This window comes from Hipposideros armiger, unplaced genomic scaffold, assembly GCF_001890085.2.
Source record: "Hipposideros armiger isolate ML-2016 unplaced genomic scaffold, ASM189008v1 scaffold_125, whole genome shotgun sequence".
NCBI lineage: Eukaryota > Metazoa > Chordata > Mammalia > Chiroptera > Hipposideridae > Hipposideros > Hipposideros armiger.
Genome location: NW_017731475.1, coordinates 1,030,513 through 1,052,682, shown reverse-complemented (window position 1 = coordinate 1,052,682; position 22,170 = coordinate 1,030,513). Strand labels below are relative to the sequence as shown.

Sequence of the window (22,170 nt, the reverse complement as noted above, 5' to 3'; positions counted from 1 at the left end):
TTAGCTGTGGAGGGCAGTGTCACTGGCCCTCATATGTGGGATCCGAACCGGGGCCCTCTGGCGTCCCAAGCCAGTTCTTAACCATTGCACCACTCGGCCGGCTAATTAGCAATAAATTTAACTGAGGAAGTAAAAGATCTGTACAATGAAAACTACAAGACTCTGATGAAATCAACTGAGAACACAAACAAATGGGAAGATAATCCCATGTTCATGACCTGGAAAATTTATTTTTTTAATTTAATTTAACTTTTTAGTGAAAAAGTAGTTTATTAGAAGAGTTAGTACACTTTAAAGAAATAGAAGCGGGCCCGAGCAGTATAGAATGGCTCAAGGGCCCATCATTAGAAGAGAAATTACATTCCAAAGAGTTTGGAGTGGGCCACGTACAATCAAGGCTCAAAAAAAAAGGGAGGAAGGAGTAAAAAAGCGAAGAAGCGGTCAAAAGGGCGGACTTCCCAGGACTTGGAGTTTTTATCCCTTTTTCTCTAGAATGGGCTGTTCCTTTCTGGGTGTGGGACCACTTGATTGGCACCTGTAATTGACAACAGGCTATTTATTATCTCATCTTTTTAGACTGTGCATGTTCCTTCCCAGAATTCAGTCTGTTATAATGATATTAATAAACTTCCGGGCATATGTATGATATTATAATGATGGTATAAATAGGCCCAGGTGAAATGAAGGTCGTTATGGTCTTTACTGCTCAGGTGTGAGTGACTGGTCTAATGCAGTCAGGTCTTTTGTACCCATTTGTTTTAGGGGTAGATAGTTACAATAAAAAGAAGTTTTGGGTGGAGAGGGGAGGTCACCTGGGCGATGACCTGGAAAATTTTATATTGTTAAAATGTCTATATTACCCAAAGTCATGTATAGATTCAATGGACATATAATGTGTAAGTTTAAGGTGTACAGTGTTATTTGAATCATTTGTATATTACTATATGATTACCACCACTGTGTTAGCTAACAACTGTATCATGTATAATTATTACTTCCTTTTTGTAGTGAGAACAATTAAGATCTTGTCTTTCAGCAACTTTGAAGTTTATGACACAGTATTCTTGACTTATATTCACTATGCTGTACATTAGATCTCGGGGATTTATTTATCCACTAGTTGCAAGTGTGTACCCTTAAACAACATCTTTCCAATTCCCCACCCCCTAACCCCTGTTTCTACGAGTTCAACTTTTTTAGATTCCTTGTATAAGTGATAGACATTATTTATCTTTCTCTGTCTGACTCATCTCACTTATAATGACCTCAAGGTCCATCCATATTATCACAAACAGCAGGATTTCCTTCTTTGTCATGGCCCCAAAATATTCCATTGTATGTATATATTACCACATTTTCTTTATTTATTCATTGATCAGTGGACACTTATGGTATTTCCATATCTTGGCCATTATGAATAATACTACAGTAAACATGGGTGTGCAGACATCTTTTTGATACCTTTTTCATTTCCTTTGGATATATACCCAGAAATGGGATTGCTGGATCATATGGTAGTTCTAATTTTAATTTTTCTGGGGAACATCCATACTGTTTTTCATAGCAGCTTTACCAATTTACATTCCCACCAACAGTGTACAAGAGTTCCCTTTTCTCCATATCCTCGTCAATACTTATCTCTTATTTTCTTGATGATGGTTATTCTAAGAGGTGTGAGGTGATATCTTATTGTGGTATTGATTTGCATTTCTCTGATGATTAGTGAATTTGAACATTTTTTATGAACCTGTTGTCCACCTGTACGTACTCTTTGGAGAAATGTCTGTATAGTTCCTCTGCAGTTGTTTAATTTGGATTGTTGTTTTTGTTATCGAGTTGTATGAGTTCTTTATATATTTTGGATATTCATTCCTTATCCGATACATGGTTTGCAAATATTTTCTCTCATTCAGTAGGTTACTTTTTCATTTTGTAGATGGTTTCTTTTGCAGTATAGAAGCTTTGATGTAGTCCTAAGTGTTGATTTGACTTTTGTTGCTTGTGCTTTTGGCATCATATCTAAAAAATAATTGCCAAGACCAATGTCAAAGAGCTGCTGCTTCTGGGATTTTGTGATATTAGATCTTATGTTTGTTTTTAATCCACTTCAAGTTCATTTTTGTCACTTTTTTTTGTTTGCATGTGTTTATCCAGTTTTCCCAACACCATTTGTTGAAGAGACTGTGCTTTCCCTATTGAGTATTTGCAGCTCTCTTGTGAAATATTAGTTGACTGTGTATGTGGGGGTTTATTTCTGGGCTTTCAATTCTATTCTGCTAGTCTATGTATCTGTATTTATGCCAGTATCATACTGTTTTGATTACTATAGCTTTGTAGTGTAGTTTGAAGTCAGGACTTAAGATGCTTTCAGCTTTGTTCTTTTTTCTCAGGATTGCTTTGGCTACTTGGGGTCTTTTATGGTACCATACAAATTTTAGGACTTTTTTTTTTTAATTTTAAAAATTTTATTGGGGAATAGCCATGGTCATTGGTTACACATTGCTTTTATGCTACAATGGCATCGTTGACTCTTTTTTTTAAAGATTTTATTAGGGAATTGGGGGAGGGGAATAGCATTGGGGAATCAGGGAAGGGGAACAGACAAGTTGCTATTCTTTTGTTCTTCAATTTAGTTGTGGAGGATGTTGCTTCACTGGCCCATGTTGGTATTATCATTGCGCTCTTCCNTGTAAATATCTTTTTGTTTTCCGATGGTCTTAGGCGACCCCTGTGAAAGGGTCGTTCGACCCCCAAAGGGGTCGCAACCCACAGGTTGAGAACCGCTGTCCTAGAGTAATTTTTTGGTCATGACAGTTTAAGTGACCCATTTGATGGACTCATGTCATGCTTTCAGAAGACCAGCAGATGGAGCACTACGCAATGTATTAATATTTACTGTACTGTTTTTGAGAAGATGGTCTAGTTTTTGTATGGCTCAGTACAAAAGGACTTTAGCTTTAGTTTTAATCCTGAGTTCGATCTTAGATATGCTATTTATTAATGGCTCTGAGCAGGTTATTTAATTTCTGTGCATTTTTTGCCCATGTATGAAGACTGCTCAGATACTCCCTTTTAGATTTGTATTGTCAGTCCACTTAGTGGCCTAGCAAAGAGGAAGCATTCCAAGTGGAAAAAAGTGGGGGAAAGGTCACAGAATTAAATTAGTGTAAAATTAAAAAATGTATCTAACGCCAAATCCTACCACTTAAACCAAAAAAACACCCGTGAATCCAGAAGGATAAAATAATGTCTGCCCCTGCCCTTACTTGCATATCCTGAATGAGGCTGGTTGATGGCACTTTATAGTAGAATCATTAAGAAATTCTACTTATCTGGAAGTTGGCTGGAAGAACAATGTTTGAGGTGGCATAAGTTTTTAGAAACCAAACATTTGACAGAGTCCTGATGCTGATTTTATTTTTTGCATTGTTTACTCTGTTAAAATTCTGAAATTTTGCCCCAGACTAACTGAAAAGAAAAAGAGAAAGATTGAAATTGATCATTTGCAGGACCTTTGGGTATACTCTCTTGAGCTCATGGCCTGAATATGTTAAGCTGTTACCCATTTTTACCTCTTGGTAAAAATGGCTTATAATGTTGCTTAATTTAGAAAGGATTAAGAAGTTTAGCCTTAGTCTTTGGGTCCTTAAATGACAGATAAATAAGGTGATCTAATCTTAGTTTTTTACTCTTAAGGAAAAAAAGTGTTGGTTTTGGAAAGAATAGCCATGCATGCTTTGATTCAAAGATTCTGTTAATATAAGGGAAGGCCTTTTGAAAGAATGAGCTTATTACATAAAAAGCTTCTTTTTATTTTAGCATGATTTATACTTTTTTCTTTTTAAGTTTGTATTTAAAAAAACTTCAAATCTCTGGCAACACTGCAAGAATAGCAATAAGCACCCATATATCTTTAACTTAGATGAACTGTTGTTAATGTTTTGCCACATTTGCTTTGTTTCTCTCTCTGTATGTGTGTTTATGTGTGTGTTTGTGTATAATTTTTCCCCAGAGCATTTGAAAGTAAGTTGCAGGCATCATGGCACTGAACCCCATGAGTATGCATCTCTTAGGAATGTGGACTTTCTCCAACATATAATCACAACACAATTAATCACGCTTGGGACATTTATCATTGATAGAATACTATTATTTAATATGCAGTCCATATTCAAGTTTCTCCAGTTGTCCCAATAATGCCCTTTATAGCAACCTTTTTTATTTTAATTAATTTAATCTCTGATCACACATAATGTGTTTCGTTATGTCATTAATCTCCTTTAATCAAGAAGCTGTCTCTAGCTTATTTTTTTTACGATGTTGAGAATTTTGATGTCACTCTTTTGTAGAATGTCCCTTGGATTTGCTGCTTTATTGCTTCTGCATGACTAGACTGAGGTTAAACATTTTTACAGGAAAACTGCAGAGGTGAAGTTTTTTTTGTTTCCTTACCTTAAGGCTCTAAACTCATGAAAACAATTTATAGGTGCTCTTTTAAAACTCATGTCCTCCCTTAAATGTCACCTATTTAAGCAATGAAATTCTGTTATTTTCTAATGTAGTCCCTATTCTTCCTTAATTGCTTTTTGTCTCTTTCCCCCGTTATAATGTCAGTTTCATAAAGGAGGTGATGCGGTGTGTTTTGTTTACTGTTGTATCCCTGGCATCTAGGAGTGCCTGGCAAACGATAAAGTTTAGGAATTATTTAAGAGCAAATCTCTTTTGAATTGACTTTTAATGAAACAAAAAATCCTGACTACAAGTTCCCATATCAAGAGTTTGGAAAGTTAGCATTTCTTTTTTTTGGGGGGGGTTTGGTCTAAGTGCAAGAGGCCTAATTATTGTGACCCAGTTTCTGGAATAGTTACACCGGGTTTTTAGTACTCTTCTCCTGGACTCCACACACCCCCACTTTTTAACACTGTCTTCCATCAGATATTTTCCAAGCATGGACTCTAGTCTAGTGTCTCTGCTAAGTACTGAAGACAAAAGGTGAAGGAGACAAAATCCATGTCTTTGAAGAGTATATGTTTTAGTAAGTGAAGCAGACACTAAAGAGTCGTAGCCATGATGAACAGAGTACTCATGAGCATATATCTGGGACAGGCTTATCCAGTAGGATTCGTCTCAGCTCTGGGCAAGGCCTAAGGAATCTGACAGGTGACTTAATACCGCATAGACTTACAGTCTGAAAATGAGGTAGTGACAAAATAGACATTCTCATTAGTATGAGCCATTCTCTGAGTCTAAGGAGAGTAAGTGATTCAAATCAGAATTTGTCATTTTGGAGTTTGGGTTAAGGGCCAAGAAGTGAAAAACTAAGAACCTATTTAATTCTTATTCAGTTTATATATTCATATAACCTGCTTATTTCAAGAGACCTAGTTTATTATTAATTGTGTTGATTACCATCTATAATAATATTTCATTTTAATCAGGCTCTGTGAAATGGTCTCTTTTTTTAAAATTTGTAAATAAAGATACATATTGGAAAATAAAACGTTCCTGAATCTAAGCTTGTACTCTTTTTATTCCTCTTAAAGTGGTGTCAATATCAAAATGCCAATCAACTCCAGTGGACCTGATTGGGTGACCGTGATGCCCAGGAGAATAAAAGGTAAAGAGGAACGAGCTCGATAATTTGTCGTTTTTTTTGCTAAGTGGGTTGAGGCTGTGTTGTTTTACTGATGTTACAAAACCCTTCCGCCCCCCCCCCTTTTAATATGCCATATTTACTTCTGGCCACAAGTGAAAATACTAAAGAGCTTTTAGATTAAAATAAATCAGTTAGACCTTATGTGTATAATCTTGCGTTTTGCTATTTATGCTCATGTAAAAGTTATCTTCTTCCCCCACTACCCTCTTTGTTTAGCTCAAGAGCCTTCAGAGCTATGCTGTCCATTATGGTAGCTATTAGCCACATGGGCTATTTAAATTTAAATTAACTTAAATGAAATAAAATTAAAAATTCAATTCTTTGGGCCGACCAAGTGGCTCAGTTGGTTAAAAGTTAGCTTAAGAGCGTGAGCCCTGAGCAACAGGGCCACTGGTTCAATTCCCACATGGGCCAGTGACGCTGCGCCTGAGCTGAGCTGCCAACAGGTGGCAGGATGGCTCAGCTGGTGAGAGCATGTGCTCCTAACAACAAGATTGCCTGTTCAATGGTGGGCTACCCCTGCCTTCAACTAAGACTGAACTTGGCACCTTGAGCTGAGCTGCCACCTGGAAGGCTCATTGGATAGAGCATGTGCTCTTAACAACAAGGCTGCTGGTTCAACTCCCGCATGGGATGGTGGCCATGCCCACCACAACTAAGACTGAACTCGGCACCTTGAGCTGAGCTGCAGCTGAGCTGGTGAGAGCGTGTGCTCTGAGCAGCAAGGTTGCGGGCTCAACACCCATATGGGATGGTAGGCTATGTGCCTTTCCTCCCTACCCCCCACAACTTGATTGAACATGGCACTTTGCGCTGAGCAGCTGTGAGCTGCTGATGGGTGGCCGGATGGCTCAGTGTGCAACAAGGTTGCTGGTTTGATTTCCACATGGGATGGTGGACTACGCCGCCACCCCCGCTCCCTGCGCAACTAGATTGAAAGCGGCGACTGGGCTTAGAGCTGAGCTGCACCCTCCACAACTAAGATTGAAGGGCAACAACTTGACTTGGAGCTGATGGGTCCTGGAAAAACACAATGTTCTCCTTCCCCAATTTCCCCAACACTGTTCTTCTCCCTAGTTCCCCCCAACAAAAAATAAAAAATAAATGAAAGAATGAAATTCAGAAGAGTAAATGTATGTGTTATAGCTGTGCTGAATAGATATAATTAGCTATAGTGACTTTTAGAAAGAAAGGATGAACATTTTTACAGAGGCTTATGCAGACGGTGGGCAATTGCTTCTTGGTCTTTTGGCTAAGATCAAGTGCAGATGGAAGCAAGATTCATTTAGCTGTTGAAAGCATACGAGGTGTGATCAAACAATATAGTGAATTAAAAAAAAATTACAGTAAAAGACACATGGTCATTAATCCCCCCAAAATACTCCCCTTCAGGGTGACCGGTAAGCTCAGTTGGTTAGAGCATGGTGTTGATAACGCCAAGGGTGCCGGTTTGATCCCCACATGGGCCACTGTGAGCTGTGTCCTCCTTAAAAAAGAGTCAACTATGCCATTGTAGCATGAAATCAATGTGTAACCAGTGACCATGGCTGTTCCCCAATAAAATAAAATAAAAAATACTCCCCTTCTAACACACTTATCCCATCATTCTTGCCACTTTCTGAAGCAGTTCTGGAAGTCCTCTTTCAAGTCTTTAGTTGCGCTGTCGTAGCTGCCTCGATGTCCTGAATCATTTTGACTTTGGGGAAGAGCCAGAAGTCGCATGGTGCCAGATCTGATAAATAAGGTGGATGAGGCCACACCGTAATGTTTTTATGACAGAAATTGATGTATCAGAAGTGGTGTGACACAGAACGTTATCGTGATGGAGGGTGATATATAGCACACTTTGAAACATACCTTCTCTCAACCGTAGCTTACGCCTGACTAGCTGCATCGAACAAGTCGAAACTTGTCACACACTGTTACTAAGGTTCAATGCACCACTTCCCATATTGAAGATCCCTGCCTTTCCGTTGGATGGCACTCAGCAGCAGCATTCACCATATTTTGTGATCACAACAGAAAGGCTCTATGTCACACATCACTTCTGGTACGGCAATTGCTTTCAAATAAAAACATGGTTTGGCCTCATCTACCGTATTTACCATATCTGGCACCATGTGACTTCTGGCTTTTCCCCAGTCAAAATGAACATGAAAGGTAAACGTTTTGAATCAATTCAGGACATCAAGGCAGCCAGGACAGCGCAACTAAAGACACTTACAGGGCGGCCGGTTAGTGCAGTTGGTTAGAGCACAGTGCTCATAACACCAAGGTTGCTGGTTTGATCCCCACATGGGCCAAAAAGACACTTCACGAAAGAGGACTTCCAGAACTGCTTCAGAAAAGTGGTAACAACGATGGGATAAGTATGTTCAAAGTGAAGGGGAGTATTTTGAGGGCGATTAATGGCAATGTGTCTTTAAGTGTAATCAATTTTTTTATGTAAACATTCACCGTATTTTTTGATCACCCCTTGTGTGTGTAGTATCGCACACAGCCCGTGTTGCAAGCACTATTGCCAAAGGGACTAGGTATATAATGCACATGAACCTAGCAGGGTGGGTATTAGCCACATGCATGCCTTTTGTGAGTGGTGGGAAGGAACTGAAGAGCAGAGACCTTCTAAAGGGGGCAGCCTTTGTTCACTTCGTGCTGCATTATTGCCATGCAGAAATGTAGACCCAGTTCAGCAAGATCTACAGATTTTGTTTTCCCATGAAATCCAGAAATCTTAGATTTTAAATGTGAAATCTCCAGATTTCAAAAAATTGACATCCAATTCAAAACTTTTAAAGTACTGTGTGGGCTAAATAAAATTTGTGTATGGCCCAGATGCAGGCAGAACACTGCCAGTCTCCATTATCATGTGCCACAAGAAATCCCAATCCTTTCCTAATGAAGAGCTGTATTTGATTTACTTGAACCCAGTGAGTTACTAATTTTAGAGGATATTCATATGAAACATAACTAATGGAAATTATTAATCTTTTATCTGATTGGCCCTCAACCCCACAGCCAAGGTGTTAGTAGACACGGTATCCCCCAGTAGTACTGCATTCCTCACCCTTTCTCATGTCTGATACCTCAGGAGGCCCTGTCCCACTACATCTATCTTTCTCTCCCACCTCCCCAGTTGTCTGGCTTGCCCTTCTTGTGATGTCTCTGGATGTTTAGTGGGGTGGTCAGTGAGAGGAGCTTTGGATGGTTTATCTGCACCAGACAGGCCTTGAGTCTCATCGAGGAAGTGGTTGAGGGTTTGTGATGCACTATTGTGTTTAGAGAGAAGGCAGATTCAGTAATGAGTGAGGTTTTTGATGGAATTTTAGAGGAAGAATGAAGCTATGAGTCAGTGGGAGAAAAATAGCCTGGCTTTGAGAAAGCCACCTCAGAGCAGGCACTGTACACAACTGGAAAGAAAATGGCAATTGCTTTATATAATATCAAAGAAGCCCAGCTTGGCAGAACGTCACTGAAGTTCACCTTAGTGACCAGCAGGGGGCACTCAAAGACCCTAAACGAGGGACCTCATACCCTCCCTCCACTTTGTTACTTCCTTCTCTTTAAAAATTTTTTTTTGTTTTCGGATAATTTTAGACTTAAAGAAGAGTTGCAGAAATAGTACAGAGTTCCCGTATAGCCTTCATCCAGCTTCCCCTTATGCTAACATCTTATGTAATCACAGACCACTTATCAAAACTAGGAATTTAACATCAGTACAATATTATTCACCAAACTATAGAATTTATTTGGATTTCATCAGTTTTTCTACTAATGGCCTATTTCTGTTTCAGAATCCAGCGTAGGAGCCCACATTGCATTTAGTCTCCCTATTCCCTTAGCCTTCCCTCTGTGACAGTTCCTCAGTCTTTCATTATCTTCCATGACCTTGACACTTTTGAAGAGCATTGGTTAGATGTTTTATGGAATGTCTCTAAATTTGGGTTTTTCTAATGTTTTCTTGTGATTAGAATGAGGTTATGCATTTTTGGAAAGAATAGCACAGAAATGTGTCCTTTTAAGGGGTAGGTACGTGTTGTCAATATGCATTTATAATGATGTTAACCTTGATCACTTGGTTAAAGTGGTGTCTGCTGGGGTTCTCCACTATAAACTTATTTTATTTTTGTATTTACTCAGTATTCTGGGGAGATACTTTGAGACACTGGTAAGCTGAATAATGCATCAACCCTCCCAAGATACCCAGATCTTAATTCCTCAAATTTGTGAATGTTACCTTATATGGCAAAATAACCTTTGCATATGCCATTAAGTTAAGGGTTTTGAGATGAGAAGAGATTATCTGGGTTCTCTGAGTGGATCATAAATGCAATCACAAGTGTCCTTTTAAGAGGGAGTCAGAGGGAGATTTCATACAGAAGACAGAAGGCAACATGAAGATAGAAGCAGAGAGAGATTTGAAGATGCCATGCTGTTGGGTTTAAAAATGGAGAAAGGGGCCATGAGCTATAGAATACAGCTCTAGAAAAGGCAAGGAAACAATTTTTTTCCTAAATCCTCCAGGGAGAGCAAAACACTTTGGTTTTGGCCCAGTGATACTGATTTTGAACTTCTGGGCTCCAGAACTGTAAGAGAATCAATTTATGTTGCTTTAAGCCACTGAATTTGTGGCACTTTGTTATTGCAGCCACAGGAAACGAATACAGACATTATGTAAACATTCTGTTTCTGCTTACATTTTCACCTGCTAATTTTAACATTCTTCAGTAGATCTTGCCTACAGAAATTATTTCTGTGGTGTTCTAATGGTGAATTGCTATATGTCTCATTCTTAAGATATATGTTAATTGGAATTTTTCTGTAAGGAAGAGTTGTCCCTTTCCCCCCCCCCGCCCCATTTATTTTATTATCAGTATGGACTTAAGATTATTTCATTCTTTAGGTTATAATCCAATTCCATCTTTTTTGTTGTTATTCCAATTATTTCAGTTTTGGCAATTGGGAACTTTTCCAGTTTGGCTTCTTTGCCTGTTGACATGCTCTCATCATTTTTTTGTTGTTGTTTGTCTCATTCTTAAGATATATGTTAATTGGAATTTTTCTGTAAGGAAGAGTTGTCCCTTTCCCCCCCCCCCCCCCATTTATTTTATTATCAGTATGGACTTAAGATTATTTCATTCTTTAGGTTATAATCCAATTCCATCTTTTTTGTTGTTATTCCAATTATTTCAGTTTTGGCAATTGGGAACTTTTCCAGTTTGGCTTCTTTGCCTGTTGACATGCTCTCATCATTTTTTTGTTGTTGTTTGTTTTTGTTTTTTTGAGTACTTCCTTTCTGGCACCACAAGATATTTCAGGTCCATCTTGTATTTTCTTGGAAGCATTCATAGTCTTTGCACTTTTATTATTTCACTTATGAATCCTATATTTCGGAGGTTTTTTAACCCTCTGTCAGGCGCAACTGATCTCACAGATTCATTGCACACAAAGATGCCGCTATGAAACACGTCTTTACTAAGTCACACAAACAAGACTGGTGATAGGTTACAGTAGAGGGGGAAGATACGGAAGCGATGAGTCACGATACTTAACTGTTAGATATTTGAAAATTTGTGTACAATGCATCTGTGAGATCAGTTGCGCCTGATGGAGGGTTAAAAATCCCTTATGAAATTTTGTTATTTATTAGTTATATGATTTTCCTACAAGGTAAATTTATTCTAAGGTGCATAGTTAGAGTCTGGTGGATTGCTTGAGATTGCCAGTGCTACCCCCATGCATGGGTATAATTCCAGTCAAAAGCAAAGCAACAGCTTTAAAAGTATTTTATTTTTATTTTTTTAATTATTTTTTTTCAGTTACAGTTAACATGCAACATTATTTTAGTTTCAGGTATAGAGTATAGTGGTTAGACATTTATATAATTTTCGAAGTGATCCCCCTGATAAGTCTAGTAACCCACCTGGCACTATACATAGTTATTACACTATTATTAACTATACTCCTTAAACTGTACTTTACATCCCTGAAAGCAACACAGCTTTTATTTTTATTTTTTTTATTTTTATTTTTTTAGCTGAGCCATCCTGCCACCTGTTGGCAGCTCAGCGGCTGCTCAGCTCAGGCTGGGACTCAAACCACTGTTGCTCAGAGCTCAAACTCTTGAGCGAGCTCTTAACCAACTGAGCCACTCAGCCAGCCCAACACAGCTTTTAATTAGACTAGACTACCTTATCAAGGGCAAGTGTCTGGTTTCTGATAGGCTTTTCTAGTGTCACAATTATTGCTGAATTTTCCTAAGCACCTGTACTGTGGTCCCCAGAGTATCATAGCCTCGTGGCTTAGGGCCCTTGATGGCTTCTAATTTCATCAGCAGCTAAACTGGAGCTCATATATTTTTATTTTATTTTATTTTTTTAGATTTTATTTTATTGGGGAATTAGGGGAAGGAACAGCATTGAGGAATTGGGGAAGGGGAACAGACAAGTTGCTGTCCTTTTGTTCTTCAGCTTAGTTGTGGAGTTGGCTTGGGATGCCAGCTCTGAGCAGCAGGGCCCCGGTTTGGATCCCACATTAGGGCCAGTGACGCTGTGCCCTCTACAGCTAAGATGGTGAACAACATCTGGACCTGGAGCTGGACTGCCATGAGTCGCTGGCGACAGCGTTGGCTGCAGTGGAGCTGCAGTGGGCTCTCGTAAGCTACCATTAGCTGCTGGCAGCTGACGTGAGCTGCCAAGAGCCGCTGTGAACGGCTGTCCAGTGGCTGGCGACCGATCTGCCTCAGCCAGGAAGAGCGCAATGATTAAAACACCAACATGGGCCAGTGAAGCGACGTCCTCCACAACTAGACTGAAGAACAAAAGGACAACAACTTGTCTGTTCCCCTTCCCCGATTCCCGAACGCTGTTCCTCTCTCCCAATTCCTCAATAAAAAAAGAAAAAAAGAGCAATTATCCTGAGTAGGTCTGACCTAATCAGATCAGCCCTTAATAGGGACCAGGTTCTTCCTGAAGGAAGAGATTGAAAGTGTGAGAAGGATTCCATATGAGAAGTATTTCATGTGAGGGAGACTCTTGGTTGCTGGCTTTAAAGATGAAGGAGGCTGTGTAGCAAGGATTGTAGCTAGCTTGTAGGAACTGAGGACATCCCCTGGCTGACAACCATCCAGGAAATGAGAAACTCAGTCACAAGGATAGTGAAGGAAATTAAGTTCCTTATAACTACAAGGAACTGAATTTGGCCCACTTGAATGAGCTTGGAAGCAGATTCTTGTCCAGGGCCTTCAGAAAGGAACATAGCCCAGCTGACATCCTGATTTCAACCTGTGAGACCATTCCAACCAGACAGCCCATCTGTGGCACGCCCCAGACTCGACCTACAGAACAGGGGGTAATAAATGCCTCTTATTTTTAAGCCACTGAATCTGTGGCGATGTGTTACACAGCAATAGAAAACTAATAAATTACCACCCAGGTCAAGATATAGAATGTTTAGAACGTAGAGAATATTTCCAGCATTCCATTGTTGCCCTTTACTATTAAAAACATACTTTCACACTATTACAGTATTACATTTTTGCAACAACCCTTTAAAATAACTAGAAACTGACCCACTTATAGGTAATGAAACCAATGTATAGGTCCAGTTAACTTAGAAAATCAAAGGGCTCGTCTTCTACGCATAAAATCCAACTAACTTACGCCATTTGGGGCCATCTGGGGAAGGAAGCACACACCCACGACTGGATCAGTGATATAACGTATGTCTTTGTAAAGAGTACCTCTACCACTACCTGTCGCTACAACTCTCTGAGAAACTTTGGCAAGCCACTAAGTGACTTGCTTTCTTCACCTTTAAAAGATATTTGGTCCCTTTCAACATTCTCTGACTCTGCAGGTATTTCTACCTATACAGCATTTTTAGCTTTCCTCTGTAAGGTGCTTAGCTTTTAGGGGACTAAAACATAAAAGAAAAAACCAAATTACCAAGGTTTTGTAGGGGAAATTCAAGGGTAAACTCAAATTCATGCAATTACAACTACTGTGTAGCTAGGACCTTCTTCTCATCGCCCCAGCTCGTGACCAGCTGTGCCTAAACAGCTTGACATATACCTGTCCTCATGCCGCATCTCTGAGATATCATCCAAGCGTTCCTGTGCTCACCGTGTTCCCTGGTCAAGGAATTGTTTGACTTTGTTTCTTCTCTCTCTTGTCTTTCTTTCCTGTCATGAACCATGCACTCCCCTTTGGTCTGCCTTTTACTGCTCTTATTTCTATGAATAATTCCATGCCATAAAATTAAGGACATGTGTGAGCACATATGCACAAACATATACCCCACCCTGAATTTACACTATATCCCTCTCCAGCTCTTTCTAGAATAACCTAGGGAAATTTCTCTCTTCGCTTTTTTCTTTCTCATTTTGTGCCATTTGTGGCCCAGATGATCCTCATTATGGCTAATGAGTGACATGGGATGATGCCTTTTGGAGGGAAATGTAAGCCATGGCCTTTAAAAGAAGCCAAGACATTTTAGAGAAGCAGGGACCTACTTGCAAATAATCAAAACTGTCTCTTCTGATTTTGCATGAAGATATTTATATCTGCCTTTATAACCACCCCTGTGTAAACTTCTTTCTTCACCACCTACATTCACGATAACCGTAAAATTGAGTAGTAACTCATTTTAAAAAAATTACTATTATTCCACATGTATAGTACATTAGGGGTTATATTATTATTTGAAGAGGCTTTCTTATCTCAGTTATCTTACATGAAAATGTGTTTTGAGTTCCAAGAAACACTGACTTTAAACAACTTCAGATTGCTTAAAATCCTATTAGTCAGGAAATGTTTTTGTTCCAGCTGACCGGAAGAGGGCAATGTAGGTACATGCATTTCACTTTAAAAATATGTTCTTTTATTTAGTGCTACTTGTTTAAAGAATTAATGTCAGGTTCAGTAATTGATTTGCTTTGCTTGACTTAACTCTGGTAGTAAATATAATTAACATTTGAATAGAAATGGTAATTGGCTCCTGTGTGATACATGCTTTTCTTTATAGCATGTATTTGACACAGAATAGTCGAGTCTACTGAATTAACCCTGGTAAAAATTGTAGCTTCAAAATCACTTACAATTCCCATCGTAGTAAATGTTTTCTTTGGGCCCCCGGTGTCTGCTCTGGATCTCTCTGGCCTGTGCAACCATGACATGCTGATATAATTGAGGGAGCTTTGGGCAATGTATGCTAACATGGGAAAGTCACACTTAGTACATGTTGAGAAATTGTTTTCAAATAAGCCAAATAAACATTTGAAATGAAGAAAGTGAAGGGGTGTTTCTTCTTTAGCCAGCAGCCTGATTTGTCTTTATTCCTTCATTCTCCTCATTCATCCATCCATCCTTTCATTCATTCAATAAATATTTAAGCACCTACCAAGGTGTGGCAATTGTCATACTTCATCTTTCATTCAGAATCCCACAGTTTGAAGAATCTTAGGGCAACGAATGGGTTAGGAAATAAATTATAGCTATCTGGATGGAGTCCAGTCCAAGGTGTATCTGGTCACTCTCCCCTAGCCACCCTTTCTTCCATTGTCTGTGTTGAACTGGATTGTTCTGAATAAGAACTCAACTCTGATACATAAACTTCCACATCACATGATTCACAAACATCTCCAGCACATTAGCAGTTTTGATCCCCTCAATTCTGGTAACAACAAAAAAAATGTATCCCACCTCCCATTTTTCTTTGATTATCACATTTGCCAAATAAAACTTTTATAAATACTGTTTACTTTTGAAATAGTCTCAGAGACATAGAGGAAAACCTGAGGGTTGCTAGTTGGGAGGGGGTGGGGATGAAGGAGAAGGGGAAGGGATTGAGACAATACAAATTGGTAACTACAATATGGCCACAGGGATAGAAAAGACAGTCTGGGGAATATAATCAGTAATGTTGTAAATATTTTTTAAGGGGCCAGATGGACTCATGTCTTGTTAGGGAGACCACTTTATAGTCGGTGTAGAGGCCTGACCACCGCACTGTATTTCTGAAGCTGATGTTGAATAATATTGTATGTCAGCTATAATTATATATACATATAGTCACGGGACGTGGAGTAGACTGTGGGAATGGAGTCAATGGAATTGTAATAGATAAGCATGATATAGGGGGTGGGAGGGCAGTAGATGGGGGAGGGGGGTTTCTGTGCAAAGGGTGAAAAGGATAACTATTGCATTGTTCTGTACACCTGAAACTAACAATAAAAAAAAATAGTTTTCAACTGAGGCACTGAAGCAGCAAAAAATTAGCAGATGTATAAGGAAAAAGATTAAATATGCACTATCTGTAAAATAAGGCATTTTTCTTGAAGAGAATAAAACCAAAGTAATATTCTGAGTAATATGGATAATATCAAGAAATCAAATTAAAGTGAAAATAGTCACAAATAGGGGACTCAACTTAAATTTAAATTTCTAAGTCATATAAATGTTTAGATTTTGAATTGTGGTTTAACAGGTGAGACTATAGAATTACTGGGTTGTGATCAAGGTTTGCACCTTGGGGAGTGTAAGGAAGTGATGTAAAATGATTGGTGGTTTTCTGAAGACTGTGGATTTGATAAGTGTTAGAAACAAGTAAAGGTATACCATTAGGAAAAAAGCCAAAAATTTGAGAGGCAATATAGCACAGTGGTTAAGAGCATGGGTTTTGGAGCTTACCTGCTAGGATCAGGTCCTGGCTTGCTACTTACCAGCTCTGGGGCCTAGGTCATATTGCTTAACTGTGCTAAAAGGTAAGGATAATAATAGGACATACCTTGAAGGGTTACCGTGAGCACCATATGAGATAATATGTTTAATTGCTCACAACAGTGTCTGGTGTAAAGTATACTTGCAAGAAGCATTAACCATCCCTGTCTGTCTGTTTTGAAACGTAAAGTGTGTTGTTTCCACAGTGGCATTTTCTAAGGGAGGTGTTAGGGCAGAAGGATTTTGATTAGTCCTCTGAAAGGGGTCCTGGCACTGTGTTATCATGTGTAGCTAGGCTGTAACCATGAATACAGATGGCAGATGTATTTTTTTTTTTTAATTGGGGAACAGTGTGTTTTTCCAGAACCCATCAGCCCCAAGTGAAGTAGTTGTTTCAATCTAGTTGTGGAGGGCGCAGCTCAGTGGCCCATGTGGGGATCAAACTGGCAACCTTGGTGTTATGAGCACTGTGCTCTTAACTGAGCTAAGCTAGCTAACTGAGCTAACTGGCCAACTGAGCTAACTGGCCACCCAAGGCAGATGTATTTTTAATATTGTTCGCTGTTCATAATGACATTCTGAACCTTTTATATTATGGGAAATAATGATTTTGACTGTATGTCATTGGTTTGTTCTCTGAATTAAATGGTGGTTTTCTGAATTAATATTTGATTGTAGGACCCATGGGTTAAAACTTTCCTTTTGATGGACTGAGAAACAGTGGACTATTACTATGTATATGTAACATGTGAATTTAAGTTGTTACTTGCCTCACAGGCTTTTGGATGAGAAACTCTTCTATTCTGGGATAGTGCTGGGCAATGCTTATATCTGCACATTTCCTTGGTTTTTGCCTGCCTTTGTTTTTTGCTTTGGTAAAAACATGCATAATCAGAGGGAATGTTCAAAGTCCCTTTTTCCCCATCTGTCCACCAATACCCTCACACCCGTTTCAGATCTTCCCATTTTTGTGCCTTTTGTAACAAGGGGGAAGTCTGGGATTTCTTTGAGATGTGACGGCAGGAAATGTTACCCATATGCCTTGAGGTTAACAAATATAGGGTCATAATTGTGTTTCTTGGAACATTTTTTCATGTATGGTTTGTTGGAGGAGAATTTCAGAACATCTCATATTTTTTTTCCTTCTTCTTTTCAGAAACTAACAGCCGTGAGCTATCTCAAAACTCAGGAACTTTTCCTTCCGGGTATTATTACAAAGATCAGTGGAGGCCTAGAAAGCTTAAGATGCGCCAGTTTAATGATCCTGACAACATTACAGACTGCTTACAAAGAAAACTAGTGTATTTATTTGGTGACTCAACAATCAGGCAATGGTTTGAATACCTAACTACATTTGTTCCAGGTTGGTACTTTGCGTTTTGTTGCATAACTCTTTTCCACATGCATGAAATCATCTTTGAAATAAGCAGACTCACTCAGGTGCCTGAAGAAAGTATCAAATGAAAAAGCAATTATTTTTCTGTAGGACTAAAGAGGTATCCTACCCCTGGAGAGATGTGTGATAGTTTCTGCTCCATGGTGGGGTTGTGATGTATTGATGGAAGACTGGGTTCTTACTGTATGAAGTTCATACCACTGATTAGCTATGTGACCTTGGACAAATCATTTGCTTCTCAAAGGGGCTTCGTTTCTCCATGCGAGATGAAGCAGCTGGACAATATCACCTCACTTCTAATATTCTAGAGGTGGATATTTCTAGTTGCTCCTCTCTTAGTTCTGTTCAGTCCAAATCCAAGTTGATAATAGATTTAACTGGAAGGAAGCAGCCCAACTGACTGGTCCATTGTAACGTATTCATGCAGGAAAGCCATCCTCGTGTCATCCATTGGGCATTCCATTGGGTGACTCAGAGATGGAGCTGCTCCTACTGAGGGAGTCTGGGTAAGTCCCAGCAATCTTAGCTTCCTGGTTTCACTGCTGGTCTCCAGGGCTACTCTCCAGACTCGGAATAAACTCCACTCAGTGGAGGACCATCCCTTATTTACAATGGGCCTTTTCCTCTTCCTGGAAGGGGTGTGGATGGGGTGAGGAAGGATGGATCCCAGGCAAGAAGACTAAAAAACTCTGCTTACAATTTAGAGAGCTGATAAATAGTTCCGTGGAAACTGTTTTTTTGTTTTTTTAAAGATTTTTTTATTGGGGAATTGGGGGATGGGAACAGCGCTGGGGAATTGGGGGAAGGGAAACAGACAAGTTGCTGTCCTCCAGGTTGAGCTGTTGTTCAGCATCTTAGCTGTAGAGGGCAGTGTCACTGGCCCTCATATGTGGGATCCGAGCCGGGCCCTCTGGCGTCCCAAGCCAGTTCTTAACCACCGTGCCACTCGGCCGGCCCCCGTGGGATCTGTTTTTGATGGCTGTATATGGGCAGGGATTTTTATAAAGTAAATTTCCATGGTTTCTTGTGAATTGTTGTTTGTGATGTTTTTCTTTTTTCTCTTTTATTTGTTATATCAACTTCATTTCACATTTAATTTTTAGGAGGAAAGAAGATATAACCTCAAAAAGTGAAAAGTTAATTCCAGTTTTTGTTTTGCTTGTTTTCTATTGAGACAGACATAGCTGAGTTCTAGTCAATAAAGCATAAAGTAAAAATCAAGAGAAAGGAAATAATTTGTGTGGCATGATGCTAGGCATGGTTTGATGCTGACCAGGCAGAGCCCTACCGGAGTTGCTTGGTTCTAAAGTTCTAATGATGTAGCTCAGTATTTCCTTTCATAGTAGTGATCACATAGTCTTGATCGTTTTCCACCATACCCTTTGCAGAGATTTTCACCTGATAAAGCTTTGTGTCAGTGCTTGATCTTAATCAAAAGAAAGAATGGTAGATTGAGCTTTTAGTCTTAAAATTTAAGTGGGACTACATGCTAAGTAGTAATGAATTAGATAGGCAAATCTAGAAGAGGAGCCTGGGACTGCACGGGAAAAACCTGAAACCTTTACTTTAACCCTCAAGAGAAATATAGGACATACAGTTTGATGTTACTTCTTTAGAATTGACTAAAAACTCCGTGAGGGCAAGGACTGAATTCTCCACCTGAGCACGACTGACTTACAGCACTGAGTAGGTGCTTAGGGAATCTTATTTGAGTCGGGTTGCCCAAAGTTACTTAGTCTGTTTTCTGTAAAGCATTTATAGGAATATTTAGGGATATGGGACAGACCTCTTTCCTCATGGGGCATATGTTAAGTGATGAATTATACAAAATTTTTTTAGGAGTAACAAGGCATCAGTGATTCCTGGTATCTTCAGAAGATCTCAGAGGAGCTGGACTTTGAAACACAATAAAGTGGGAGGAAGAAGGGAATTCTAACTGTGCTGCTGTCTTTTTTATTCTTATGACAGAGATAGACGTTCTCTAAGATATTAACATGATTTTTCATCCATAGGGTGAATTTGAAATAAACAGCTGCTCCTTTCTTTCCCTTATAGCAAAAAGAAGTATTTGGTTACTATTATGTGTTCATAAAGAAGCAGAAGTTATAGCCTTTGTCCTGGAAGAAAGAATATTATCTGTTAGAACAGTAATGTGTAAATGCCAAGTTGATTTTTAGTTATTCAACAATCAGTGAAAAGAAGATTTCTTGACTTAATAGCGGTAAACAGGTTATTTTGCTTCTGAGGTATGGACATAGGTATAGAATCTATCACTGATATTATTACTTGTAATGTCATGTTTATGGAGTGATTTAAATAATAACTTAGAATACAGATTCGTTGAGGTAAAGGAGGCCAAGGTGCAGCGAACTAGCTATTCCTTCATATTTGCATTGTACCTGTTTGTCGTGCTTTTATTCTAAAACCTGTTCTTTGAATCCACTAAGTAAAGAATAAAGAAACTGTATTTGCTTGGTTTGAACATTTTTATGAATTTGAGTTTTCCTTATTTCAGATCTAGTGGAGTTTAACTTGGGTAGTCCCAAGAATGTGGGTCCCTTCCTTGCAGTGGACCAGAAGCACAACATCCTCCTCAAATACCGCTGCCATGGCCCACCTATCCGCTTTACCACCGTCTTTAGCAATGAGCTCCATTATGTGGCGAATGAGCTGAATGGCATCGTGGGAGGGAAGAACACCGTGGTTGCAATAGCTGTGTGGTCTCACTTCAGCACCTTCCCCTTGGAAGTGTATATCCGACGGCTCAGGAACATCCGTAGAGCAGTGGTCCAGCTCCTGGATCGAAGCCCTAAGACTGTGATAGTCATCCGGACAGCAAATGCCCAAGAGCTGGGGCCTGAGGTGAGCCTTTTCAACAGTGACTGGTACAACTTTCAGCTGGATTCCATCCTTCGGAAGATGTTCTCAGGGGTTGGAGTCTACCTCGTTGATGCCTGGGAGATGACTCTGGCCCATTATCTACCCCATAAGCTACACCCGGATGAAGTTATTGTGAAGAACCAACTAGACATGTTCTTGTCCTTTGTGTGCCCCTTGGAGACCTAGCCTGCCCTGGAGGGGACTGGAGGAATCACCTTCAGTGACTTTCTCCATCACCTGCATTACAGAGTTTATGGGTGGCCCTATGGAGAGGTGGTTCCCAGTGATATGTAAAAAATTTCAAGAAGAGCTGGACTTTATACAATGACTTGTAAGGATCTTAGAAAATGCAAATTACATTATATTTACCTATAGAATGTTTTCCAATCGTGACTTCGCCACGGGAGAACAATTATTAACAGCATCCACACACTGTATTGCCCTTGTAACCAAAGATGCTAATGAGTGTGTTTGAACTAGCTTCTCTTGGGAGATGAGATTACTATACTAAAAAGTGTGAAAAATGATCTGACCTAAACGGGAGGGACAAGTTTGGCTCGCAGTAGAGTGTCTGTAGCTTATCTGGCAAAGGAAATTGAGCACATCTGCACCAATAGTACAGTTGGTCCATCTTCAGCAAGGTGAACCAAGGAGGCGTATTGTCCGTGGCTCCTGTAACACATTGAAGACTGCCGTGTCTCAGGAGTTTCTCTTGATGATCCACTTTTTGTGAATTACTCAGAAAGACCAGTGTCCTTGGTCTGAATTTCTAGTGAGAATATTTATAGTGTTCTGCTTTTATTTAGAAAAGAAGTAAAAGGGAGATATGAAAAGCAGTATGTATAAAATCTCCATGTTCTATTGATATTTGCATTGGGTGGTTACTTGATTCAGCTAAATTTTACATGATGAATACTTATTTTAAAATAAACACTTTTGGAACTAGAAGGGTGAAATCTGTAAGCGGAAATTTATTTTTGGGTTTTGAAGTTTGAGGGTTTTGAGAATTGAATTTTATGTAAAGAATGTTATTTATTATAAAGTTGCGGAAATTATTTCCATCTATTTCAAGTGTTTCTTTTTTGGTGGTTATTTTGAATTGCATACCAAAATTAGAAATTAAAATCTAATTAGAAATTAAAGTTAGATATTGAAATCTATAACAGGTATTTCTTGATTTGGGGATAAGGTACATACTCTTAGAATAGTGGGTCAAATAATTTGTTTCTTTTTAACTTAAAATAGAGAGTGTAAGATCTTTTTCTAGCCATAAGTGCCACCTTCAAGTTTACACAATATATATCTATTGGGAAAAAAGATTGATTGATTGATTTTATTAATTTCAGGTATACAAAGCAACATAATAGACATTTACACCCTTCACAAAGTGATAACCCTCCTCCCCCAAGCCGCTACCTCTGACATCTTATATAACTGTTACAATACCATTGACTATCTTCCTTATGCTGTATTTACATTCCATGAATATCTATCTGTCTCTCTCTCTGTCTCTCTCTCTG

General features: G+C 39.2%; 1 protein-coding gene across 4 annotated transcripts in view; it reads left to right on the top strand.

Annotated features, from left to right (window-relative positions):
- NXPE3 (neurexophilin and PC-esterase domain family member 3) overlaps nt 1-21,715 on the top strand; it is a 58,515-nt gene extending 36,800 nt beyond the window's left edge. For all 4 annotated transcript variants that reach the window (XM_019648323.1, XM_019648322.1, XM_019648321.1 and 1 more), the window contains 3 exons: nt 5,544-5,617; nt 17,531-17,737; nt 20,286-21,715. In XM_019648323.1, the coding sequence (XP_019503868.1) occupies nt 5,544-5,617; nt 17,531-17,737; nt 20,286-20,836 (832 nt within the window). In that variant the 3' untranslated portion in view covers nt 20,837-21,715. The remainder of the gene's footprint in view (nt 1-5,543; nt 5,618-17,530; nt 17,738-20,285) is intronic.
- Nucleotides 21,716-22,170: the final 455 nt, after the last annotated feature.